General features: G+C 44.6%; 2 protein-coding genes across 5 annotated transcripts in view; one reads left to right on the top strand and one right to left on the bottom strand.

The window, feature by feature from the left end:
* The window catches only part of GJA8 (gap junction protein alpha 8), a 113444-nt gene that overhangs the window by 23281 nt on the left and 62178 nt on the right, over positions 1–27985 (top strand). The window contains exon 2 of one of the 2 annotated variants that reach the window (XM_074971823.1): positions 14076–14508. The gene's annotated coding sequence lies outside the window, so the exon portion shown is untranslated. Of the gene's footprint in view, positions 1–14075; positions 14509–27985 lie in introns of those variants that run through there. The other variant, XM_074971827.1, reaches the window with a different exon arrangement.
* On the bottom strand, positions 80–27210 carry GJA5 (gap junction protein alpha 5). 3 transcript variants are annotated; one of them, XM_074971845.1, is made up of 3 exons: positions 26879–27210; positions 3567–4669; positions 80–3020 (listed from the first exon to the last, which is right to left on the bottom strand). In XM_074971845.1, the coding sequence occupies exons 2-3, from the start codon at positions 4643–4645 to the stop codon at positions 2954–2956; spliced, it is 1146 nt and encodes a 381-aa protein (XP_074827946.1). In that variant the 5' UTR covers positions 4646–4669; positions 26879–27210; the 3' UTR covers positions 80–2953. The 3 variants fall into 3 exon arrangements, with proteins under 3 accessions (XP_074827946.1, XP_074827939.1, XP_074827952.1); XM_074971838.1 differs by lacking the exon at positions 26879–27210 and adding an exon at positions 22539–22768; XM_074971851.1 differs by lacking the exon at positions 26879–27210 and adding an exon at positions 22539–22767 and having other exon boundaries at positions 80–4669.

Genomic DNA, 27985 nt, shown 5'->3' with positions numbered 1-27985 from the left:
CATAGATGTTAGCAGCTCATTCTTTCATTCTTGGACACATAAGAGGAGACACATGAACAATAGGAGATGATATCAGAACTTTATTAGGACAAACTAGGCACAATTGTTTAAAAACTCTTGTTCAGGAGAGCACACATCTTTTCCTGATTCAAAAATACATGTACATAAATCACTTACAAACTAAAATGTTTTCCTCTTGTTTCATGTGCAGGCAACTGTACCAAACCATGCACTGCATCGGACTCAAGGAGTGACCATCACTTTCAACAGCAGATATAGGAGGGAATAGATCAGTCCTGTCTTAAATCACTCCAAGCCCATACACACACAATTCAACCATTTATAAGCAGCTGCACATGTTCAAAAGGGCAAGGTAAATGAAAGGGAGTAGGTTGGACGAGGACTAGTTTATCCTCCAAAGACAGAAAGATAAACTTAATCCCCTTGTTTCAGTTCTGCAATGACCAAATGAATGGGGGTCAAGGTTGGGTTTGGGGACTAGGAACCACCCTAAGTGCTGCTTGAACAGCCTTGCTTTGGGATCCTCGTTTATCTCATTACCAGTGTTGCCATCTGATGAGAGCTCAGGTTGACCTGTGTGGTGAAAAGAATCAGTGCATTTGTCGATTTCTGAACGAATAAGAACTGGCAGACTCAGCAGAGCGGCCAAGGACTGATGGATGCAATAGAAGCTGGACAGTGCTCTCACTCTAGAATGAGGCTGAGGTTAAGGTTCATTGGCCGGGCAGGGTTGAGGAAGCTTGCACAACCACGGCCTGTGCTGTAACTCTTCTGATGATGAACAGAGGACCTCACTCTCCAGGGCTGTCGGTCTAGCATCCTTTCGATAGAACTAAATGTACTTAAAACGTTTGTTAAAGAGAAAAAAAAATCATGTCTTTTCACACCATAGTCTCTCCTTTTTACCAGTGACATATTTGCATCCATGGGAAAATCTGTTTATTTTGGTTAAGTGGACATTTCTCTTGAAACTAGTCTAAAAAGTATCTTGGGAAAATTCCTTAGGCCCCTTCAGCAGGTAGCCTGGGTAATATCCCAGGGATGCCAGGGTCTATCTGCTGGCCTGACTGTGGGATGAAGGTATTTCCATAGTTGGACACTAAGGCACTTTATTTTTTGGAGGAAAACAGACAATTCTTAACTACCAGTCAGATCTTGAAGGGGCTACATACATAATGTTAAAAATTCAAGTAGAATTCATTGCACATTTACGTGGGATAGGTAAGGCAAGGTGGCATAATGTGTCTGGGCCCAGGCAGAGAAAAGGGAACAGAGAGAAAAATATAAAGCATTTCATTCAAAGGCCTAGTGCAGTGGTTCCCAAACTTGTTCCACCAGTTGTGCAGGGAAAGCTCCTGGCGGGCCGGGCCGGTTTGTTTACCTGCCACGTGTGCAGGTTCAGCTGATCGCGGCTCCCAGTGGCCGCGGTTTGCTGCTCCAGGCCAATGGGAGCCGCTGGAAGCGGCGGCCAGTACATCCCTTGGCCCGCGCCGCTTCCAGCAGCTCCCATTGGCCTGGAGCAGCGAGCCGCGATCGGCCGAACCTGCGGACGCAGCAGGTAAACAAACCGGCCCGCACGGCAGGGGCTTTCCCCGCACAAGCAGTGGAACAAGTTTGGGAACCACTGGCTTAGTGTTTTATTTCTGTTTTTCTCAGGAGAGAAAAGTTGTAACTTGATGTGCTTGCAAAGTGGATGTAGCTCCATGTTAAAATAATTTCAAAGCAACAATGAGGTGGCCAGTGTATGGCTTGGTGAGTTCAATATTGCAGCTCCTGACCAGCCTCAGTTTTAAGGGGGAGATGCAATCTCTGGAGATTACAGCTCCTGCTAGCCAACATTCCATCTCTATCTGAGTGACTAGGAATGGCAGGTCCTGTGGTCCCTGTAGGTGGCGCCTCTCCATTAAATATGAGGTTGGCTACCATCTGCTGTATTTTCTGCAAATTAACTGCTGTGTTCAGGCTCCTGGCAAGTTGCCAGTCATAGAATCATAGAATCATAGAATATCAGGGTTGGAAGGGACCTCAGGAGGTCATCTAGTCCAACCCCCTGCTCAAAGCAGGACTGATCCCCAATTAAATCATCCCAGCCAGGGCTTTGTCAAGCCTGACCTTAAAAACTTCTAAGGAAGGAGATTCCACCACCTCCCTAGGTAATGCATTCCAGTGTTTCACCACCCTCCTAGTGAAAAATTTTTTCCTAATATCCAACCTAAATCTCCCCCACTGCAACTTGAGACCACTACTCCTTCTTCTGTCATCTGCTACCACTGAGAACAGTCTAGAGCCATCCTCTTTGGAACCCCCTTTCAGGTAGTTGAAAGCAGCTATCAAATCCCCCTTCAGTCTTCTCTTCCGTAGACTAAACATCCCCAGTTCCCTCAGCCTCTCCTCATAACTCATGTGTTCCAGTCCCCTAATCATTTTTGTTGCCCTCCGCTGGACTCTTTTCAATTTTTCCACACCCTTCTTGTAGTGTGGGGCCCAAAACTGGACACAGTACTCCAGATGAGGCCTCACCAGTGTCGAATAGAGGGGAACGATCACATCCCTTGAATATAAACAATCTTATTTTCCTATTCCTGTCACACTTCTCTTCCTCCTTCCCCTCCGTTCCCTTGTGCACTACACCAACTTATGTTCTGCCTCTAGTTAGATTGTAAGATCTTTGAGGCAGAGACTGTTTTTTATTTTGGGTGATTATGTCACTCAGCACTTGATTGTGACAGGGTCCTTTGGGCTACTGTAAGAGAAAGAAATTAATAATAGGAGGAACTACTTGAGACTGCCCAATGTGTAAAGAGGATCTACAGGGAAAGAGGTGGAAATGGATTTCTGTGCACTTGGAATGGAATCTACATGCAGCACCACCAGGCAGAAGAAGCTGATCTGGATTCTAGATTTCCTTGGAATGGACTGTGGGTGCAGATCCCTAGGAACAGGAGAAAATCCTGAACTGGATTTCTGTGCCTCCTGGAACAAATTCTGGGTGTATCCTGCTGGAAGGAAGAGAAAAACCTGACTTGCACTTATATGCTTTGGCATAGACTCTGGATGCAGCCGACAGGAAGACAAGAACCTGTCCTAGATTCCTCAGCTCCCTGGACTAGATTGGTTCCAATCTATATATATGCCCTTTCTCAGACCCTTGGCTTAAAAAGCTGGAATACTCTCAGTCATAAAATAGTATTCTACTAGGGTGAGAGGCTACCCTGTACTTACGATTATCAGCAAGATAAAGTAGATAAAGTTGTAGAACGAATGAGCATCCATCACATAATACATGATCTCCACCCACCCTTCCAGTGTGATCACCTGAAATATAACCTGCCCTTTATTGGGAAAGTTTGCCCCTGTTCTAAGGCTTGAGAAGTGTTGTCTGGAGTAGGGCAGTGCCATTCACTAAAAAGGAGCAGAGGGCCATAAAACAGAGAGCAGAATGGCACGAGTTCAAAGTCCACACTGCAGAAGTTTTGCTTAGCATTGAGACTTTCCCTCCCTCCTTGCCCCACCTGATAACAGGTCACACAGACAGGTCATCTGACCTAGTCTTACTGCTGGCACGGCTGGTCTTGCTGAGCCTGCGTTTCTCATTGAAATAACCATTGGAGACCTGGTGGGGGGCAGAGTCATTGGGTGCCTCAGGACTCTGTGCATAGCTGATCTGGATAAATTGTCCTCCTCCAGCTGCATTCTCTTGACTCTCAGTGGCAAAGTTGTCTGTGTTCTGCTGAGCGGCCATTTTATTGCTGAAAGGGCTGATGAATTTCCCATTGGGATTGACCAAACACTGATTAAAATCTGGAGGGGGAGTGCAACTTTGAGCCTTCTCCACTTGCGGTGCAGGCTCCAGTTTGCCAGCAGCCATGGTGGGGCTGGGTTTGTAAGATTTAGCACACTTCTGCTTGGCTTTTTTCCACCCCAGGTGGTACAGCTCGGCCAGACTCAACAAGAGCGACAACATCGCCACGGACAGCATGAAGATGATGAAGACGTTCTTCTCTGTGGGCCGCGAGACGTAGCAGTTCACAGGGTGAGGGCAAGGGTCCCGGTGACAGGTGTACAGAGTCTGCAGGAAGATCCCGTAGAGGATGTATTGTCCAACGATGAAGACCACTTCCATAGTGATGCGGATCAAAATGCTGTAGACATAGGTGTTCAGCAAGCTACCCTGGAGTATTATTTTCCCACTTGATTCCTCCCCACTGGCGAGCTCTGCCTTCTCTGCCACAGGGTACTCCTGTTGGTGGTAAGTGTCACCACTGCTTCTAATCTCCTTTGCCCTCATTTCTGCCTCCTTCATTTTTCTCTTCTCCTCTATGCGCACTGTGTGCATCGCATGCCCCATGTACACCAGGGATGGGGTGGAGACGAAGATGACCTGAAGGACCCAGTACCTGATGTGGGAGATGGGAAAAGCCTTATCATAGCAAACGTTCTCACAGCCAGGCTGCCGGGTGTCACACATGAAGTCAGACTGCTCATCTCCCCACGAGGACTCTGCCGCTGTGCCCAACACCAGCATCCGGAAGATGAAAAGCACGGTCAGCCAGACTTTTCCCACCACGGTGGAATGCTTGTGGACCTCTTCAAGGAACTCTCCCAGGAAGGTCCAGTTATCCATCTCTGCTCAGTGGAGCCACAGCCTCTGTGGAAAAAGGATGGCGAGAGAGAGGTTCTGAGACAGGTGAGGGGAACTCATATCCTTAAATCAGAAAATGCTGCATTTGAAAGGCACTGAGAGGCAGTCAGGAATCTTCTGTGAATGTGTGTACTGAAACACCCTTCTGAAAGAAACCCCCTCCCACACTCCCACTTCAGTGCATTATAGCCGTGTGAGTTCAGCATCTGGCTTTGAGCCTCATGCTAAAGACAGGACACCAAATTAGATGGTTCATTGATCTGTTCTGGTTGTGGTAGCTTTTATAAAATATAAATTAGTATAAAGACTAGAGAGTGATAACTTGGCTGTTAAACTATTTGAGATGTACCAGATTTTATTCTTGATTCAGGAAATATTTACTCTGTGGTCTGAGCTTAAATTTATCCTCTATGGAACCTGCATCTAAGGTGGTTCTCCTTCTGCTGTATGGATAGCAGAACTGTTCTCTTGGGATTCCCCAAATGTACAGATACTTTGAGAGGTGAGATTTGAATCCAAAGCTAGGACTGAGCAGTATCCTTGCACTTCCTTTTGCTTATGCTGGCCTTCTGCTGTAGCCTATTTAAAATGGATGTATCAGTGGCACAGACATGCTAGATGTTTGAAATGCATGCAGAATCTTCTTACTCTGCTGGGTTTCATTTCAGAATTGAGTGCCACCATTCAAATAAATGTGTAGGAACCCCCCCCGCCCCCCAAGCTCTATGATTTCATTTTGTTGTTGCTGTGTGTAGTTAATTCCAACACTTTCAGACATAAATCATAAACATTTTCTGGGCCAGCAATGATCTCAGGTCCTCTTCCAACCTTGTAATCCAAATTCTGATTGTTGATGCTTGCTTCAGAAAAACCCTTTGTCTGATACAGGAATGCTGTAAAATCTTAGCATCAGGCCTTGCTATTTTTAAGTCAAAATTCACCATTCAGGTGAAAAGAAACCTCCCTCTGAGATGTACCATGGGACTAAAATTATCTATAAAGACCATTAGTTAGTTATAAAGGTCAGATGAGAGGCATGGGAAGATGATCTTGTACTGAAAGCTCAGGGTTAGGAATTGAGAGATCTGGTTTCTGTTCTATCCCAGACTCTGCTAGACTCCCTCTGGTCAAGTCACTTAATCTCTCTGTGCCTCAAATCTCCATCTGTAATATGGAAATAATGGGTTTAATTCAGCCTTACTGTAACTCTGGAGTAAGAGAGATACAAGAGAGATTAATTTGGTCCAATTATACTTACCATACCTACCTTACAGGGGCATGATAATATGCCCGCTAAAACACCCCTTTCAAAAACAAAGTATCTTATGACCTCTTAACAAATGGAAAACATAATAACTACAATGGCAAGGTAATAAAAATCACCGCACGAGGGAAATACTGACACCACAAAGGTCCAGAAATGTAAGTCTTTCCTAATCATTCTTTGTCTTGTCTACAAGTGCTAATGACTCTCCCTGAGCAAAGATTGTATAGCTTCCATGGAGAGTGGAGTTTCAGACTTTATTAAATTATGAAAATTTACTGCAGCAATATGGTTGAGATTTTCCATGCATAAAAGTTGAAGTATACAAGGATATGATTTGTATAGGAACAATAAGTTACCCCCTTGTTAAATAGTGTGGGGAGTAAAATATAGCACTGCACATGGTGCTTTATACTACAGTGTATATGTACAGTGTCATCCAGTTACAGCTCATCGTGGGCTTAATCCTCAAAACTGGCTTTGGCTGCTCTGTGCTGCTGCAGGCTGCCCTTAAGGGACAGCCAAGAATTCCCCCTGACAGAGGAGAGTTGCTAGGTGGCTGTTCACTTCCCCCACTCCATGTAGGGAATGTTTCAGGATGGGGATGGGGCATGCCACAGATGGGACTGGGCAAAGTGAGTGGATGGGGCTCTGGCTGATCCTGGATAGCACACCTGCTTCCATACTAGACCACTTCAGTTGCCATAATGTAGAGCCACCCAGAGGCTGCTCTAAATTATACTAGAGGCTGTTTCAATCCCCAGCCATCTCAGAACTTGGGGAGCAGTAAAGTGGCTTAGTCACCTATTCACTCCCCACAGCTGCACTGGATGTAGATTTGATGCCACCGAGGATCTGTCCCACTGTCTGAATTTTCTGACTTTAGTTCATATACAGTTTCAACGTTGTGGGAAAATGCTATAAGCAGACCAGGGATTAAATACAGGCTGATATGTTGGTGATATGAGTTATTTATAAATAGTTACTATGAAATGATGCATTATGTTTCTTGGATGTTGCTTGGTAACTCCATAATGGGAACGATGTGGTATCTACCCTGTTATCTCCTGATAAGTCTGTAAATAGTCTGTTACCAGTGAGTCCAGTGTGCCATAGCATAGTTGTATGTCTGAAATGTTTTTTCTACAGGGCACAGAGATTTAGCTGTACACTTTTCTCTCATCTTGTGCGTGTGCATGTCCACTACTTGCATGTGTTCCTTCAGGATTCTGCCTTTGCTAGGGAGCCTCCCATAATTTGAAGTAGATGGGTGACTGATACTGCCGATAAGATTATGTCCTATCAACACTGGTTAATGCTAGTTGACTTCTCTCTGTATACCCTGTTCGCTAAGGCAAAAATTTCCAGTACCCGCTTTTGCAGTTAAAAAGTTTTAAATCCAAATAGTTGCCACACTGGTCTTCTGTGGACTGGAATCATGGACTTAGCTCAATTTCTCATCAGTTCTAATGGTTTTGGTCTCACACTGGCATTTTGTACAATGTTCAGATGTTTCCAAAGTACTAAAACTTGTTGCTCAAGTTATAGGACTCTGCAGTTCTAGACATGAATTAAATATAAAAATCTAAATTGATGCAAGATTAAGGTGAAAAAATAAAATGTATGAAAAGTCCAGAAATAATGGAAAGGGTTCTTGGGTAACATTAATTTACCCACATTACACATTCATAATATTTCCCATGACTAATTGGACTGTTTAAATACATACCTAACTTTATATACTATGGGTTGAGTCTATAGTATGGGTTGAGTCTTCACTAGGAAGAAAGGTGTGTTCTTAACTCAAGTAGCTAACATGAGGTAAAATTCTACTGAAGATTACTCCTGGGGGAATTCTGTGCCCTGCGGGGAAGGGGCACAGAATTCATACCTTCCACAGATTTCTTGGCTCCCCCGCAGAAAAATGGGGGAGCCAAGAAATCTGTAGGGAACACACGCCCCTTCCCTGGCAGCCCGGGCACATCTGCTGGGAGCAGCCGGCAGCAGAGAGATCACCACTGTGGGGGAGGAGGGAGGCTGGGCATGCCTCCATGGAGAGACATTAAGGGGGTGGGGTGCCAATGAGTGAGAGAGAGACTCACTCTGTCCCTCTTGTCCCTGTTGCTGCATCCTGGGCTTGGAGGTGTAGTGTGAAGCAGGCTCTGTCTCTGAGGCAGAGCAGAAATGTAACAACTAAACAGGCAGGCTGCTGATGTTCCCATTGTTAGTTAATTGTTCCCACTCTTAGCCCTGGTCTACACTACAAGTTTAGGTCGGATTTAGCAGCATTAGATCAGTTTAGCCCTGCACCCGTCCACACTACGAAGCCATTTTTTCTGACTTTAAGGGCTCTTAAAACCGGTTTCTGTACTCCTCTCCGACGAGTGGATTAGCGCTGAAATCGACCTTGCTGGGTCCAATTTGGGGTAGTGTGGACGCAATTCAATGGTATTGGCCTCTGGGAGCTATCCCAGAGTGCTCCATTGTGACCACTCTGGACAGCACTCTCAACTCAGATGCACTGGCCAGGAAGACAGGAAAAGCCCCGCAAATTTTTGAATTTCATTTCCTGTTTGGCAGGAATGGCGAGCTCTTCAGCACAGGTGACCATGCAGAGCTCTTCAGCACAGGTGACCATGCAGTCCCAGAATCGCAAAAGAGCTCCAGCATGGACCAAACAGGAGGTACTGGATCTGATCGCTGTATGGGGAGACGAATCCGTGCTATCAGAATTCCGTTCGAAAAGACAAAATGCCAAAATATTTGAAAAAATCTCCAAGGGCATGAAGGACAGAGGCTATAACAGGGACCCGCAGTAGTGCCATGTGAAACTGAAGGAGCTCAGGCAAGCCTACCAAAGAACCAGAGAGGCAAATGGCCGCTCCGGTCCAGAACCCCAGACATGTCGCTTCTATGATGAGCTGCATGCCATTCTAGGGGGTGCCCCTACAACTACCCCAGCCCTGTGCGTGGACTCCATAAGTGGACTCTCACGCAACAGGGATGCGGATTTTGGGGACGAGGAAGATGATGAGGAGGAGGAGATTGAAGCACAGGAAGCAAGCGGAGAAGCCATTTTCCCCAACAGCCAGGAACTATTTTTTCACCGAAGAAGAGACCTCTGGTGAGTGTACCTTTGTAAATATAATACACGGTTTAAAAGAAAGCGTGTTTAATGATTGATTTGCCCTGAAGACTTGGGATGCATTTGCGGCCAGTACAGCTACTGGAAAAGTCTGTTAACGTGTATGGGGATGGAGCGGAAATCCTCCAGGGACATCTCAATGAAGCTCTCCTGGATGTACTCCCAAAGCCTTTGCAAAAGGTTTCTGGGGAGGGCAGCCTTATTCTGTCCTCCATGGTAGGACACTTTACCATGCCAGGCCAGCAGCATGTAGTCTGGAATCATTGCATAACAAGGCATGGCAGCGTATGGTCCCGGTGTTTGCTGGCATTCAAGCAACATCTGTTCTTTAGCTCTCTGTGTTATCCTCGGGAAAGTGATATCATTCATGGTCACCTGGTTGAAATAGGGGAATTTTATTAAGGGGACTTTCAGAGGTGGCCGTTCCTGCTGGGCTGTTTGCCTGTAGCTGAACAGAAATCATTCCTGCTGTTAGCCATGCGGTTGGGGGAGGGGTGAAGCACTCATCCCAGAGAATTGTGTGTGGGGGTGGGGTGGGGTGGGGTGGTTAGTTGGGTTTGTGCTGCACATTAACCCAAAAACCGCAGCCCCTCCTTTTAAATGGCCAACCCATTTTAAAGGGCCAACCCAAGGGGTGCTTGGTATGTGAAATGAGGGCGCTGCTGTTTGAAACCATTCCCACATGTTAGGAAGGTTAAAGTAGCCAAAAGACTGTGGCTTACCATGTCCACCTGCAAGCCGAATTCTGTTGCCCGCCAGCCCTGCATGTGTGATCTATCACACTATACTGGCAGGCCCTCAATATAAGAGGCAAAATGCAACCTTGTAAAGAAAGCACACATGCTGTGTAATGTTAACAGCTTGGTTCACAGTGAAAGAGTCTACCCATTGTTCTCTAAAACGTCTCTTTTAAAAGACTAATCTCCCTTTTTTCCCTCCCACAGCTGCAAATGTTTCATCACTCCATGTATCATCTCTGTCCCAGAGGCTATCAAAGATTAGAAGCTGAAAAAAACACACTCGCTGAAAGAGCCCAGCACAATGCGTGGAAGGAGACAATGTCAGAGTCCAGGAAAGCACAAAATGAACTCGAGGAGAGGAGGGACGAGCGAGAGGAGAGGTGGCATCAGCGTGATGAGAGGAGGCAGGATGCAATGCTGAGGCTACTGGAGAATCAAACTGATATGCTCCGGCGTATGGTTCAGGTGCAGGAAAGGCAGCAGGAGCACAGACTGCCGCTGCAGCCCCTGTGTAACCAACAGCCCTCCTCCCCAAATTCCATAGCCTCCTCACCCAGACACCCAAGAACGCGGTGGGGGGGTCTCCGGGCACCCAACCACTCGACCCCAGAGGACTGCCCAAGCAACAGGAATCTGGCATTCAATAAGTTTTGAAGTGCAGTGTGGCCTTGTCCTTCCGTCCCCTCCTCCTCCGCCACCCAACCCGATGCTTCCCTCCTCCCCCACCCCTCTCGGGCTGCCTTGGCAGTTATCCCCCCATTTGTGTGACGAATTAATAAAGAATGCATGAATTTGAAACAACAATGACTTTATCGCCTCTGCAAGCGGTGATCAAAGGTGGGAGGGGAGGGCGGTTGGCTTACAGGGAAGTAGTGTGAACCAAGAGGTGGGTTTTCATCAAGGAGAAACAAACAGAACTTTCACACCGTAGCCTGGCCAGTCATGAAACTGGTTTTCAAAGCTTCTCTGATGCACAGCGCACCCTGCTGTGCTCTTCTAACTGCTCTGGTGTCTGGCTGTGCGTAATCAGCGGCCAGGTGATTTGCCTCAACCTCCCACCCCGCCTTAAACGTCTCCCCCTTACTCTCACAGATATTGTGGAGCACACAGCAAGCAGTAATAACAATGGGAATATTGGTTTCGCTGAGGTCTAACCGAGTCAGTAAACTGCGCCAGCGCGCTTTTAAACATCCAAATGCAGATTCTACCACCATTCTTCACTTGCTCAGCCTATAGTTGAACAGCTCCTGGCTACTGTCCAGGGTGCCTGTGTACGGCTTCATGAGCCATGGCATTAAGGGGTAGGCTGGGTCCCCAAGGATAACTATAGGCATTTCAATATCCCCAACAGTTATTTTCTGGTCTGGAAAGTAAGTCCCTTGCTGCAGCCGTTCTTACAGATCAGAGTTCCTGAAGATGTAAGCGTCATGTACCTTTCCCGGCCATCCCACATTGATGCTGGTGAAACGTCCCTTGTGATCCACCAGTGCTTGCAGTACCATCGAAAAGAATCCCTTTTGGTTTATGTATTGGCTCCCTTGGTTGTCTGGTCATAAGATAGGAATATGCGTTCCGTCTATCTCCCCACCACAGTTAGGGAATCCCATTGCAGCAAAGCCATCCACTATGACCTGCACATTTCCCAGAGTCACTACCCTTGATAGCAGCAGGTCAGTGATCGCGCTGGCTGCTTGGATCACAGCAGCCCCCACAGTAGATTTGCCCACTCCAAATTGATTCCCAACTGACCAGTAGCTGTCTGGCATTGCAAGCTTCCAGAGGGTTATCGCCACTCACTTGTGAACTGCAAGGTCTGCTCTCATCTTGGTATTCTGGCACTTCAGGGCAGGGGAAAGCAAGTCACAAAGTTCCATGAAAGTGCCCTTACGCATGCAAAAGTTTCGCAGCCATTCGGAATCGTCCCAGACCTGCAACACTATGCGGTCCCACCAGTCTGTGCTTGTTTCCTGGGCCCAGAATCGGCGTTCCATGGCATGAGCCTGCCCCATTGCCACCAGGATGGCCAAGTTGCCGTGGCCTGTACTTTGAGAGAAGTCTGGGTCCATGTCCTCATCACTCTCCTCACCGCGCTGCTGTCACCTACTTGCCTGCTTTTGCAGGTTCTGGTTCTGCATATTCTACTGGATAATGTACGTGGTGTTTAGAGTGGTCACAACTGCCGCAGAGATCTGAGCGGGCTCCATGCTTGCCCTGGTATGGCGTCTGCACGGGTAACCCAGGAAAAAAGGCACGAAATGATTGTCTGCCGTTGCTTTCATGGAGGGAGGGAGAGAGTGGGGGACCTGACGACATGTACCCAGAACCACCCGCGACAATGTTTTAGCCCCATCAGGCATTGGGATCTTAACCCAGAATTCCAATGGGCGGCGGAGGCTGCGGGAACTGTGGGATAGCTACCCACAGTGCAACGCTCCGGAAGTCGACGCTAGCCTCAGTACTGTGGACGCATTCAAGATTTAATGGTCTTAAGAGGGGACAAACACAATCGACTGTATAAAATTGCTTTCTAAAAAATCGGCTTCTGTAAATTCGACCTAATTTCGTAGTGTAGACATACCCTTAGTCAATTAAGGCTCCTTTACCTTGCCAGAGTAGTGTAAAGGAGGCTTCTTGTGTATGACAGTAACGGAATACTCAGCTAGGAAGGTCTATGGGCTTGGCTACACTTACATTTTATAGCGCTCTAACTTGCTGGCTCAAGGGTGTGAAAAATCACCCCCCTGAGCGCAGCAAGTCAGAGCGCTTTAAAGCGCTAGTGTGGACAGGCTCCAGGCTCATGGAGGTGGATTACCAGGAGTAATCCTCGCACTTCAAAGCGCTGCCACAGGAGTGCTCCCACAGCAGCCCTTTGAAGTTTCCAGTGTAGCCATGACCTTAGTGCTTTCTCCCTTTTTTTCCTGTGCCAGAGAGGCACAATGGGGTTAGATTACAGCTCAGGATCTATTTTACTTATCCATTTAAAAAAAAAAAAAAAGCCGGACAATGATTAGCAAAATTGTCTGACTTTCTTGTGTGAAAGTCTGAACAATTTAAAGCAACATTCTACTTTACAGAACACCAAACACCAAAATAAAAGTAGTGTAATTTAAATGAAAATCCAGGATTATAACTGGAACGCAGGGTCTTGGTTACCAAGTATTTGTAACTTAACTTTCATGTGTTTAGGAAATGCTGAACAGTTATTGTGATTGTTTTCCTGTATGGTAGTTTAAATAAATTACCAAAATAAGTGAAACTGGTGTGATTATATTGCATTATTTTGACAAATAAAATATGCAGAATTTTGCATTTGTTGGTGCAGAATTTCCCCAGAAGTAGAAGACACGTCAGTTTGGAGTTTTCATAGGAATGAGCTGATTGAGGCAAACTCTAGGCTCCTCCATAGTCTTTAACTCCACCTGCTAACTCATGAAAATGCCATACTGCCTTGTATTCACTAGGATTTTACCTCATGGTAGTTAACTCAAGTTAAAAACATTCCTTTTATTTGTAGTGAAAACAAGGCCTGTGTGCAATGTGACAAGTTAATAATATTATGAGAACCTTATCTTTTCCACATTTGTGTCTTTAAATTTCAGATCCTTAAAATTAATATGAGTTTCTGTAGTTAATTTTTTGTGCATTTTTAATAGTCATAGCAGTGAAGTGAAAGTTGTAGCTGCTGTTCTGCTGTCTGTGATGTCACAAAAGTAGAACTGTATTAGGCTCTGCTAAAATCTTAGCAGATGCCTGTTGAGCATACTAAGAAGAGTTTATTTTCAATCACTGACAATCTTATTTGCTTGTTAATTCATCCACCCTGCAACTTAGATTTTTCCTCACTGAGGACCAGTCCCATTATAAGACTGGAGGTTTTTGTTTAGCTGGTTTTTAGGTATTAGTGAGCTAGTAAGCCATTCATAAAGCTTCAGCCAGGGTTCGCAAACATTTTGAAGTCATGACTTTGTTACAACAGAGAAAAGTTTCAGGACCCCACCCCATCGTCCCATAAAGTGAAGAAAGCTTGTCACAGTCCCCTGAAACCTGTTTCTGACCTCCCCAGGCTTGGTTGTTTCTAGGGGTTTTCCCTGCAATAAAACTCCGTCCTCGCCTTCTGCTTCTGAGAAGGAAAGAGAGAGAGAGAGAGAGAGAGAGTGTGTGTGTGTCTAAGCCCTTTTATACTCCTAAACTGGAGCTAATTGGAGACCCCCGTGATCTAATTCCAATGTGACTCAGCAAATATACCTCTGCATATCTTTGCAGGGTCCCATCACCTGATATCCAGATTACTCAACAAAAGAGCTCTGCATATGCATACAGTCTTAGAATCTGCTGCCCTGTTATAGTCCCTTAGGCTGCTAACTTTATACTGGATCAACAAATGAGCTGTGTGAACTCATGAGATCTTGGCAACAGTGGAAGTTCAGCAGAGAAAGTGTATGTGACAAAGACCAGCTGTGTACAAAATGATGGCCATCCCAGTTTTAATCGTCACCTGGAACAATATTAATGTTAGGGGAGACCAAATATCAAAGAGCCGGACGACACATGGAATACAACCAACTTTATGCCTTGCGACAGAAGAATTCTCAGATAAAAATGCTTCAGCAAAAACAGCACGTGTTAGAACATCAAGCTGGCCTGAGTACAAAGCATCCATATCGGCTGTCATTTGTGTTACCTTCTTCTGGAGGAGGTAAGTGTTCAAGTTCCTGGTTTCCCTTTATTGATAGCACATGATCTGAATGACAGACAGGCAGTATTTTAGCCAATATGCACCAGTACTTCTTGCTCTGGATGACACACTGACCTTGACAGATGGTGATGGCCTCAGGGAAAGGTTAAGAAATTCACACTGATGAGGTAGGTGGGTGTGGCTGTTACAGCCACATGAGTTTCTGTACTTTGCAATTTCCTTCTTCCCCTAAGACTTCACTCCCCTTCTGCTCTGGAGTTGCCAAAAATCCACCAGCTCCCCTCTTTGGAGGACTGGCTGGAATATCAGCAGCAGTGATATAAATAGCTGAGCTCAACACTTTGCACTAACTTTTCGCACAAAAAGGTGACAGGAGGACGCTGGCCCTGCAGGATGTTTCTAAAATTAGCAGAGAGACTGATTATAGCAATGCATCAGCTCCATCTGGGCTCACTTCTCCCCTTTACATGGCACTGGACCCTGATTTGGACACAGTGACCATGGACATTCAAAGAAACTCTCAGGCAAATATTCATTTGTCTGCCAAAGGCCTGTTAACTGGAGACAGAAAGAAAGAAAAGAAAATAGTGGCGTGATCTCTCATGTGTCTGACATCTGGTTGAAGTGGGGCCAGGGTGGGGTGGGGAAGTGGGAGATGTTAGGGAACTGGCAGATCATACACCTGGTAAGAATTGGCAGAGTAGAGCGCCTCCCGCTCCCAACATTCACCCTACACTGGGGAGAAAGGCATATTTGGTGGAGGAGCCAGCTCTGCTGGCTTTACCCCAGTGAAGAGAACCATTACCTCAAAGGGGGGATTTTCAGTTGTCCAGTTACAGACTCACTCTCTGGCTCCTTTGTGCTGCCTGAGCAGGACAAAGGGAACTACATGGGATGTGAGAATCTGGCCCTTCATGTCCTGTAGAAGTGCTAATCACTTGCCAGCCATTCACACACAGAGCGTGCTTTTATCTGTCCAGATCCCATCACAGACTGACAGAGTTCAGATAATAACACGTTTCCATAATACCTCTCATCTGTGTATCTCAAAGAACTGTTTAATTAAGCCTCATAATACCCTGTGAAGACCTTAGGTGCCATTATCTTCATTATGAGGGTGGGGGCATTGAGGTGGAGAGAGACTAAAGCCCAGAAGTGCCTAACTCCCATTGAAATGATAGGAGTCAGACACCTAAATACTTTTGAGGATCGGGGCCAAAGTGGCTTGTTCAAGGCTGCACATTGAATCGGAGGTAGACCTGGTGATAGAGCCCTGACTCCCAAACCTATGTACTATGTGTCCCCCAGGGATCTGTACTGGGCCCAGTCCTATGTAACATATTCATAAACGATCTGGAAAAAGGGGTAACCAGTGAGATGGCAAAATTTGCAGATGATACAAAACTACTCAAGATAGTTAAGCCCCAGGCAGACTGCGAAGAGCTACAAAAGGATCTCACAAAACTGGGTGACTGGGCAACAAAATGGCAGATGAAATTTAATGTTGATAAATGCAAAGTAATGCACATTGGAAAACAACAATCCCAACTATACATATAAAATGATGGGGTCTAAATTAGCTGTTTCCAAGATCTTGAGGAGTGTCATTGTGGATAGTTCTCTGAAATCATCCACTCATTGTGCAGCGGCAGTCAAAAAAGCAAACAGAATGTTGCAAATCATCAAGAAAGGGATAAATAATAAGACAGAAAATATCATATTGCCTCTATATAAATCTATGGTACGCCCACACCTTGAATACTGCGTGCAGATGCGGTCGCCCCATCTCAAAAAATATATATTGGAATTGGAAAAGGTTCAGAAAAGAGAACAAAAATGATTAGGGGTATAGAACGGCTTCCGTATGAGGAGAGATTAATAAGACTGGGACTTTTCAGCTTGGAAAAGAGGCGACTAAGGGCGGATAGGATAGAGGTCTATAAAATCACGAGTGGTACAGAGAAAGTAAATAAGGAAGTGTTATATATGCCTTCTCATAATACAAGAACAAGGGGCCACTAAATGAAATGAATAGGTAGCAGGTTTAAAAGAAACACAAGAAATTATTTTTTCACGCAACACACTGTCAATCTCTGGAATGCCTTGCCAGAGGGTGTTGTGAAGGCCAGTACTATAACAGGGTTCAAAAGGAAGCTAGATAGATTCATGGATGGTAGGTCCATCAATGGCTATTAGCCAGGATGGGCAGGAATGGTGTCCCTAGCCTCTGTTTGCCAGAAGCTGGGATTGGGTGACAGGGCATGGATCACTTGATGATAACCTGTCTGTTCATTCCCTTTGGGGCACCTGCCATTGGCTACTGTCAGAGGACAGGATACTGGGCTTGATGGACCTTTGTTCTGACCCAGTATGGCCGTTCTTATGTTCTTACTCATCTACAGTCTGCACAGAGAGCTCTGCTTTAACAGATTCCATGACAAACTGGAGCTCAGGCTCAAACTGGGACCTGGTGGTCTCTTGACACTAGAAAGAGTTTCTTCAAGTGAAACTAACAGGGACTATCCCTTGCCATGCTGCCATCCTCAACACATACACTGGCTGAGCCAGTAAGGAGCTCATCTCAAGAGGATGTCACTTGTGGCATATTTTACAGGCCACAGATCCAATTAGAGTGCCAGAAAGGTAGAAGAGATCCTTTCTTTCAGGAAAAAGAAAAGGAGTACTTGTGGCACCTTAGAGACTAACCAATTTATTTGAGCATAAGCTTTCGTGAGCTACAGCTCACTTCATCGGATGCATACTGTGGAAAGTACAGAAGATCTTTTTATACACATAAAGCATGAAAAAATGGGTGTTTACCACTACAAAAGGTTTTCTCTCTTTTGTAGTGGTAAACACCCATTTTTTCATTCTGTACTTTCCACAGTATGCATCCGATGAAGTGAGCTGTAGCTCACGAAAGCTTATGCTCAAATAAATTGGTTAGTCTCTAAGGTGCCACAAGTACTCCTTTTCTTTTTGCGAATACAGACTAACATGGCTGTTACTCTGAAACCTTTCTTTCAGGAATGTATACAGCCTGCATCCACCGGATGTTGCTTTTCTTCAGTGCCAGGCTCTGGAATGGAGGGCTTTTCCCATCTGTGTAGCAATCCATCTCCCCAAGAGGCAGTAGTTAGGTCAACAGGAAAATTTTCCTGTCAACCTAGGGCTGTCTACACTGGAGGTTAGGTTGGTTTAACTGCGTCGTTCAGGGGTGTGGATTTTTCACATTCCTGAGCAACATAGTTATACTGTCCTAATTTCCTAGTGTAGACCAGTCCTTTTTTGGGGAGGACAGATATATGTTAAAATAGGAGTGGTAATGCAGGAGAGTGAGAAATGCACCTGTCAAAGGTGTGCTCCTTAAAATTCAGGTGTCTGACAGTTGGAGCATAAAGTGGTACTAAAACCTAACACAGCACTGTGTGATCCCTCTTTACTGACATTGGCTGTTTCATATGCAGTCAGGTAATGTCTTCCAGATCTCGTGTGTGTGTGTGTGGGTGAGAGAGAGAGAGAGAGAGAGAGATCAGCCTGGTCTTCCTTACCAAGGCATGCAATGAAACAGACTGGTTTCCAGCCTGTGTGCCAGTGGTCAGATCTGTGCATAGATCTGGACCAGCCTGGATCCCAATCACTCTTGCTTAATAGAGGGGACTTGCATGTTCACTCAGGTTCTTCTCCAGTCCCTTTGGCCAGGCTTGTGTGTAGGTCAGATGTCCCTCCACTCCCTAGTCCCTCTTCTCAGTTCACTGAGATGTTTGTGAGGATCACACTGATATCTGGACCCTCAGCTCTTCCTTGATGAAGTGTCCTTTTCTTCCACACTCCAAATGTGGAAAATCTCAGAATTCACAGAAAAGGGGAGTGAGAAGATAAGGGATTTGAATTAGTTCTTACCTCCTGAACACACACACACGCACACACGGCCCTCACTGAACACCTTCAGGTTGATACGTCGGGGATATGTCAGACATGCAAGGCAGCCTGATGCAGAACTTTTTAATCTGAAGGGTTGGTGGAAGTTTTAAACTTTTCCAGTTGCTGAATGGCTCTGAGTATTATTGTTTGGTCTGTGGAACCTGATGTTCTCTGTTCTTGATCAGTGTAAAATCATGCATTACCATAGCCAGATATTTGGGGGCAAACTCAGCCTTGGTGCAGTCAAGCTGGATTCAGTGGAGTAACATCAAGAATGAATTTGGCCCATAATATTTTAAAACCTTGATTTAAAAGAAAATTAAATTACAGTATTAATAAGGCCTGCTATTGGCAGGTGCTTAGCACCTTCAGAGTCCCTTGGGATCCTTTCAACATGTGCAGAAGTGGACCTTTAATGGGCAAAAGGAATGCAGTAGATGCAATAAAACTGAACTTTAGTTAGCTAAGTAAAGCATGTGATACAGCACTGTGCAAGGTTTTACCTGAAAACTCAGTTCATTTTGATATAAGCAGAGCGGCTATATGGACTGAAAACTAGCTGAAGGACAATAAACAAAGGGGAACGATAACTGATTGCAGGAAAGGTGGAGGTGTCCAATGCAAATTCTTTTTCTTCTTCCTCTACAAAATATCTGAAATTCTCACCTCCATCTCAGTCCTCAGTGCTAAAATCCTGGCTCATGTTATCTCTCAACATATGTGACATATAGCAAATTTGGACAGCTATTTGCACTCAGAACTAAGTCTGGATACAATTTGTGGGTAGTTTATTTTGTACTCTCTCTCGCTTTCACTCACACACACACATATACCCCCCACCCCGTGTTAAAGGCTCCTTAATATGGTTGCCAAGTCAACCACTGAACAATTAGGAAATGCCAGTATTACGGTTACTTGTGAATCCTTCTTTCAGCGCTCTTGTGTATATGCATTATAATACAGTCTGTAATTACATGATCACATATTATGATTCCACAGGATCCCTGTTTCCTTCATTGCTCAGGATGGATGGTGCTCACTGAATGAGCAGCTATTCGATATATTGTTTTATCCTCCCTGTTCAGTGTAAGGTCATATGCCTTATTTTACTGCACATTATTCAAACCCTGCTCTGAAGCCAGAATTATTATTTCCTTGTCGGCTTTTCTGTGGTGCTCATCACTATAGTTTTCAGTGCTTCACAAACACTAATTTATCTTCACAACATCTCTGTGAGGTGAAGGGGTAGTATTATCCCCAATTTACATACAGGGAATGGAGCTACAGAGAGATTAATGCCAAAAGGCCCCTTAATTTTGGGCACCCAATTTGAGACACCTAGGATCTACTTTTTCAGAGTACCTATTACTACATGGCACTTCATAGTTAATGAGGCCAATGCAATCAGATTGCTAGTCTACTTTCAATCAGATTGCATTGGCTTCATTAGCTCTACAAAAGTGATTTTCCCTCCCTTGGTATTCACCCCTTGTTGTCAACTGTTGAGAAGGGGCCACTTCCACCTTAATTGAATTGGCTCTTTAGCACTGACCCCCCACTTGGTAAGGCAACTCCCATCTTTTCATGTGCTGTGTATTTGTACCTGCCTACTGTATTTTCCACTCCATGCATCTGATGAAGTGGGTTTTAGCCCACGAAAGCTTATGCCCAAATAAATTTCTTAGTCTCTGAGGTGCCACAAGGACTCCTCTTTGTTTTTGTTGATACAGACTAGCACAGATACCACTCTGAAACCTAAGGCATGTCAGTAATAGCACAGGCATTGCTGGCTTACAAAGAGAGACAGAAGCACTGGTGTAGCAAAGCTCTCTCTAGTTCCTCCATTAGAAGAGGTTGACCCCTTATTCCTTTACAGATACAACAGGCAGTTTTTTTTATATCTGTATACCCATTACTTATTGTATAGCTACAAGTATTTCTTTGTTTCAGGAAAGTTCTGAAGTGTGGAGTGTTGTTCACAAGGATCTCCCTGTTTTCTGTCAATTTGCCAGAAAATTGATTTCTTTCCCTCTTTATATATTCTGATCCCAAAGATCGAAGTTTGCCCGGTGTCTCCTGAGGGCCGTTTCTAATTTTAAGACTTTGTCCTCGTGCCTCACACAACAACACCCGAGGCGTGCCACATACACTCTGAAATGCTCTGTGCCAACCATGCCGGACTGCTGAATTACTGATTCCAGCTAGTCTATTTTCAATACACTGAGATATGTCAGAAAATGAGGCCAAATCAGAGCAGAATGTGTGAAGTCTGTGTGAAGGTCAAAAAGGAAAAAAGGGTTGGGGTAGGAAGTCCTGTGTTTTCTGCTAAGCTACAAATTCCTTCTAGCAAAGCTCTGGAATTCCAGATCCCAAAATATTAGGAGAAAATATAATGTAGGGAGGAAAAAAATAGCTGTCGCTTATAGTTGCAGAAATGTTTAGCATAGTTCCCAAGTGAACAGAGCTTTAGCGAGTCGGACCAGTATTTTGAACTCTGAACCCTCAGGAATTCTCTCAAACTAGCAGAATCAAAAGATGGGAAAAGAAGTGTTTGCTCTCTCCTCTGGGGTGAGTTTCAGAAAAAAAAAAGAAATACACAGTTGATTGGCTTATACTGAAAATGTATCAGCAGTGTCAGGGATTAACTGTTTAACCTATGCCCAGACACAATATGCACACATGCGCACGCGCACACGCACAAATACATATACAAAGCTCTTTATTCACAGATTTAGGACAGCATAGGCAGCAGCAGTACAAACCGCCCACACATGCTACCCAACCAATGTACTTCACCCCTAACCTGTAGAAACCCCATTGCTCAGTTGCGTTGGCCCATTCAGTCTAAGGGCGTCTCATCTGAGTTTTGCCAACAGGCTGTTGGTTTAGTCCTTTACAAAGTGGTTATATATACTCTATCAGCTGGACTGCGACAACTACTCAATTTAGCTAGGCCATTGAACTGCCCTCAGAACGTCACAAAATCCTCTAGAGACTTCGCTATCGCTGTATTGATTTAATGTGGAAGGTGCTCAGCTACTATAGCTAGCTAACTAGGTAGAGTGAGATTATATAGGGTCACTACAAACATTTGACTGGTTTGGACCGAGAAATTAGGAGATGAAAGGCTCTGTCTCCCGTGTCAAGCCCTGGCACTAGCTCTCCCACAGTGGGAAGGATAAAGGCAACAATTTACAGCTGGTTATGTATTGAACTCTGTTACTATAATACCACAAATATTCAATATTAAAAGGTAAACACAATGCATGCATTAAAAAACAAGAAGTAGTTGGGGAAAAATAGGTTCAAGAAAAGCTATTAATGAGAATGGAAAGTGTTGAGTGTTTGTCTCTGTAGGGCTTTATAGTTATCAGTTTTTAACTGGGTTTGCTGGGATTAGGATGTGAACCAAGAGGAAGTTCAAAGAACAAAGGGCTCACAACCCTGAGACTCAGTTACTGCACATTGCACACAATACATGTGATAAGGACATTTTAAAGAGGTGGCACTGTACATTTCCATTGCTCTCCCTAGGAATGTCATGCAGCATTCTCAGGCTCTATGTAACGGCAGAGCTGGGATGTGACATCCTCAAGGAAATGAAACTAGAACATTTTTTAAACCACTCAGCATGCATGCGAAGAAACCTGCTCCCAATCTACTATGTGAAGCATTTATACATTGGACCCTTGCAATAGCAAGAAGTTCCCCACACCCTCCTGCCTTAGGACAGCTTCACTTAAAAGCTGAGGTTAACTTTAACCAGTGCTGCGTCTGCACATTTCACTGTAATGAGGCTATTTGGGGCTTTCATTCCACCTCATTGAGAGTTATCCCAGCTCACTACCGGCAGGTTCCTCTATAACTTCTGTAGTTGCTTGTAATGAAAGGATTTAAATTTTTAGAATGGCCATAATTGTCCTTAGTACTAGTCTGGATGTTATAGAAATAAATGGAAAAAAGAATGTGTGTGTCCAAGTTCTTATTCTTTTTATGGCTACCCTTATCTTCACCTCCACCACCGTTTCCCCTGGAATCTAGCAACGTGACTTCCCTTTGATACCTCTGCAGCTCTGTTCTTTTTTCTAAATGACATTTTTACCTACCTGATGTTCGATATCTCCTCTCTGGTCTCCTCCTTCTTCCTGGGGCTCCTTCTTCTTCTTCTTTTATATTCTTCTTTTCAGTTGTTTGTTCTATACGCCTTTATTCTTTCTCTCTCTTCTCCCCTTCTTCTCCACCCACTTCCTCTGTCTGTCTGTCTCTCATTTGATTCCCCCCCACCACTTTCTGCCTTTCCCCCTCTTTCTCTCCACCTACTCCCTTTCTCAGTCTCTCTCTCCCCCCACACTGTCCCTCTCTGTCTCCTCCCCCCTTTCCTCCCCCCCGCACTTTTTCTCTGTTCTTTGCACTTTCTCTCTCAAATCCAAGTATCCATCTTTTTTGCTTCTTTAAAAAATATCAATTTCATGTATTTTCTGCCATTCTTGGGCTTTCTCTCTCACCCTGGGCTGTTCCTCACTGCAGACACGCTGAACTGACTGCTGGCTTCACACTGTCCCTTCCAATTGCCAATACACATAGTTCATGCACCTCCTCTCTTAGATAACAAGCCCTGGTTTCAAACCTTCCTTTAAATTAAAAGAGACTGAGCTGCCCCCTCACTTATCCCAATCACAGACAAGGAAGTTCCTATGGGACCAAAACTAAAGAGAATGTTGGGTAGTGTTTTCGGACTCTTTTATTAAAACCCAACCAATCAAGCTGAGTTCCTGTGGTGCAGGGGGGATCTCTTATTTAGCCAAGAATGCCTTGCACACAAGAAAAACAAAATAAACATTCTAAATATAAATACATGCACAGCTCCAAAAGTTAAAATAAACCCCAAATATAGCATGCTTCATTTGGAGCACAGGAACATAGGAAATGTCATACCAGCTCAGATCAGAGGTGGGGCACTCCAGAATCCCATCTTTGACCATGGCCATGTCCAGATGTGCCAGAGGATGGGGCAAGAAACCCCTTTATGGACAATATGGAATGACCTGCCTCAGGGGACACGTCTTCCTAACCCCTTCACATAGAGGTTGCTTTATGTCCTAAAGCATGAGGGTTTATATGACTTCTAAAAATGGTTTCATCCTAGCTAATGTTGGCTGTGCTGATTACCCATACTCATGTCTACTCCCATTGTTCATTTCTATTTAATGGTTGGCCTCAGTGGTAAAAACAAATGCTGAGATTCCAGCAAATCTGAGCTATGGCTGCTGGCAGAAAAGAAAGCTGATAAACGTGTGATGTGGGCTTTGGCAAAAGAAAACTATACTCTGCACAATGGTTTCACCATATGCTTTCTCTGGTAGCCTTCCTTCCCTCCAGTAACCCCACATGTAGTCAGAAGTAGTTCTGTCCCATCCATATTATACATTCGCAGTGATCCTTACCTGCTTACATCAGCTAAACCAGATCAAGTCATTTGAGAAGCGAAGGTTGTTCTTGTGAACTGAGTGGAGGGCGAAGAACCAGGAACTGCTAAACTCTAATCAGAGCTCTGCCACTGATTTGCTGTGTGGCATTGAGCAGTAAAGTTAACTCTTGTTACTATATGTCCGCTTTATAGAAAAATCTTGTGTAATAGAAAATGATAACTTTTCTATAGGTTTTGTTGAACCTTCATAGGTTATTAAATAGACAATTATATACCTGCTATGGAATTCTATTGTATAGACAAAAACAAACAAACAAAAATATGTGGAAAGGAGAACAATATTAAATTCTTTAGGTTATTTAGAGTAATTTCTATAGAGCCTTATTCAGTTTCCACAGAACCTTATTATCCCTATTAATTTTGATAGGATTTGTCCATAAAGGCACATCTATAAAAAGATGATAATACAGACCTAACTGACCAGGGTGGTTTTAGGATTGATTTGTTAATACTTGTGCTAAAGGGGTGCATAGTGTTGTTATTGCTGTGTATGCTATAGCTGTAATGAAACTGAAACGGCCCTTGGTAGTACTTTGCTGTACACATGGAATGATCTGATCTGCTTTTCCTGGCTTAGTTCTTTATTTTTTCACCCTAAGACTGAGCCAGGAGGATGCACTCTTCATTGGGTTGATATGTAAACCCAGATAAGATCTGGTTCAGCTGAATGAATATAGGGGCTTTCTGTGAGGCTATTTATATTTTTGTGTCTGTGTGTATCATGTATGGTGTGGGGCAAATCCTGTCATATTATGCAGTCACAGAGTCCCCTGCCACAACAGACCTGGGTTATTCTGCTGCATGGATTGGAAGCAGGATTTAAGGAACCTGTGCACCAGGCGTGCCCTGCTGTACCTTCTAGAAAGAGCTCGGGTTTTTTTGAGGACACCTTGTGTGGTGTCGCACAGCAGGGAGTTGGATGGGAGCAGGCGAGTAGAAGGGAGAGGTGAGAGAGGTCAGTGTGCTGCTGCTATCTGGCTCCATTGGCCAGACAGTGTCTCCCACCACCCACATGGCTACAGGGCACAGGTGTTGTGCGGTCTCCTCCAGCTTCAGGCTGAGGGAGCAGCTGTTCTGCCACACCACAGCCTGAGAAGAAGGGTTCATAGAAGCATAGAATACCAGGGTTGGAAGGGACCTCAGGCAATCATCGAGTCCAACCCCCTGCTCAAAGCAGACCAACCCCAACTAAATCATCCCAGCCAGGGCTTTGTCAAGCCTGACCTTAAAAACCTCTAAGGATGGAGATTCCACCACCTCCCTAGGTAACCCATTCCAGTGCTTCACCACCCTCCGAGTGAAATAGTGTTTCCTAATATCTAGCCTAGACTTCCCCCATTGCAACTTGGTCCTCCTCCCCTTCCAAGAGGCTCCCATGCAAAGCTCAGATGCTTTGACTGGAGAGTGAATTTGGGAGTGAAGCCTCCCCAGGACAAGTGGCAATAAGAAGTGTAGTCCACAAGATTACCTTGTGTAGCCGGCAGACTGCTCTGCATTGCCCTATCAGAGCTATCTAATCTCACCCAGAAAGAAGCCGGAGCAAGATTCTGAGCAGAGTCTCAGCACAAGGACTTTTTTAGCATTGGTCCCATCTGTTGTTAATGAGAGTATTTATCCTGTGCCACAGACTTCTAGTTAACCTACTAAACCAATAAAAAGGCTGGTTCCATTTGAAAATGTGTGTGAGTACAGGGTGCAGGCAAGACTCATGCATTTGAAGGGGGTACACCACATAAAGGTAATGCTCTATGAAGCTCATGCTCTGTTGGGAAGGCTGTTTCATGCAGGGGCATGTGCTGTCTTGAGAGCCTGGCGGTTTTGTAAAGCTGGTTCAGGGGAGGCTAAGTTGTTCTCTGAGGCTCTTGGTTTCAGAGAAGGGAGGGGGCCTGTTACACCTGAGGAATGTATCTTCTCTTGCTAGCTTTTCTACACAAGGGGATTTTAGAAAAACAAATCCCATCTGGACTACCACCAATGGTAGCATCTGTAGGAACCCTTCTGTAGCCATGGCTCACATGGCCTCACCACTCAAGTAAACCTGCTCCTCAGTGTGCCAAAAAACACAGAAATCCACTGGAGCCTTGCTATATTAGGACAGTGCTCCTAGCAATGTGAGCCAGGTGGCATTTTTTTTCTAAAGTTCCCTGAAGTAGATGTGACAAAGGGAGACCTTCCTTGCTGTGGACCCTTTGGAAGCAGTACAGTTGAGGAGGAATCTTCAGTCCCAAAATATAATTCCCAGGGGTGGACCGTCCCTCTGAGCACTGCATCAGCGTGTGATGTTAAAACCGTAAGAGCCAGATGAGCCATTTTTTTGTAGTCACATTTATTCTTTTAGTATAAAATCTTAAATGTTTTGAATTTAGTAAGATGTTTTTCACCCAAATTTCTCCTGCCCCAAAGTATTAATCCAAGATAGACACAGCAAAAAAAGGTGAGGCACAAGAATGTCAGAATCATTTGCATTCAGAAACAAAGTTTTAAAGAGTAAAAATCAGGGCAGATTTCCATCTCGGTAAGTCAGAAGCGAACATCTTTCCTGAAGTAAATGGTTAGTTGCAAGTCTTGTGTTAGCTGTAACAAAGCATTGCATTGCTTCATCTTCTGCTGCCGGTACTACTGGCTATCTTTCACCTCCTTAGCATCTCAGAGCATCTCAAAGCATTTTGGAAACATGAATTTAATTAAGTCTCACAGCAGTCCTGTAAAGGTGAGAATTGTCTCCATTTTACAAATGGGGAAACTAAGTCATGGAGGGGCTAAGTAATTTGCCCAGGGCTTCAGCAAATCATTTGCAGAGCCAAAAGCTGAACCCAGGAGTCCTGACTGCCTATCCGTGACTCTAGCCACCAGACACTGTTCCCTGTCTTATAAATATACACACTCTGGTTAAATCAATAACCATCTCACACAAGCATGTTATTTCAATATAATAAGAAGAAAACCATAAACTGTTACCTCTTTCTGCTGATTCTGGACAGGTGGATGGAACAACACACTATGCAGGGGGGTGAAGGTTACTATTAGCTTTGGCATAGACTCTAGGGCAGGCTGGAACCCATCTCTTTGCTAGTGTCCAGTGCTCAGTAGGGCTCCTTGTCTGAGGGAGGACCCTTTAAATGGGGCAAATAAACACCAGATGGCTCCTGGAACACAGCCTCTTGTAGTCTGACACTAGCTGACTGGCTGGAGATTCCCTAAAGCTTGAAGGAAATAAGCTGGGGTTTCCAGCTCCTGCGCTCTGCCTGACATGCACTGGCAGCTGTCTGCCTATTGCTCTTTTAAAGAGTTGTCCTGGATCGGGATATAAATGTGATCTTACGCAGGCTGTATTTTAAGCAGCAACTTGGCCCAAGTTCAGCTCTTCCTCTGGCTCCCAGCTACTCTATTTTTAATGAAGGATTTGGGGTTATCAGAAAGGAAGTCAAATTGTTTTAGGAAAACAATAGCAAAGCAACTAAAAGTTTATTAGCTTCCTCCCCGGGGCTTGGAACCAACTTGTCAAACTACTGAAAAGATGGCAGGGCTATTTATTTAAAGGGCTGATGACAAGCCTCACAATTTCATTCCTGTTTGTCTTTGTGAAAACAAAGGAAAGTAAAAAAATCAAAAGGGAGCAGACATTTCTAATTGTTGAAAGGTGAAAGTAGGAGTTTAGGGTGGGCAACTGCTATGTTTATGGTGGGATTTTCATGATAAAATGAATGTCCACCCACACTTTTCCAAGGCACCACAAAAAAAATCTCCTTGCTGATGGAAATCTTCCATGCTAAGTCTTAGCTCAGCCTTTGCCTTTAAGTAATAGTTTGAGGGGAACATTTCTTCAGCCATTTTGAGCTATGCAAAGGAGAAAAAAATACATCAGGCCAATGGCAGGGCCACGAATAGACCTCTAATCTCCACAGTTACAGTCCAGTGCATTACCATTGGCCTATTAAAAATATTTACATTGCTCCAAACTAGCTGCAATCAGCTCCTCCACATGGTTATACCCGCATATTGGTGACATGACTCTATTAAGGTCACTGGAATCATGCTGGTATAAGAGAGTGGAGAGCCATGCTG

Source organism: Natator depressus, chromosome 1 (genome assembly GCF_965152275.1).
Source record: "Natator depressus isolate rNatDep1 chromosome 1, rNatDep2.hap1, whole genome shotgun sequence".
NCBI classification, from domain to species: Eukaryota; Metazoa; Chordata; order Testudines; family Cheloniidae; genus Natator; species Natator depressus.
This window is presented reverse-complemented; position numbering and strand designations above follow the sequence as displayed.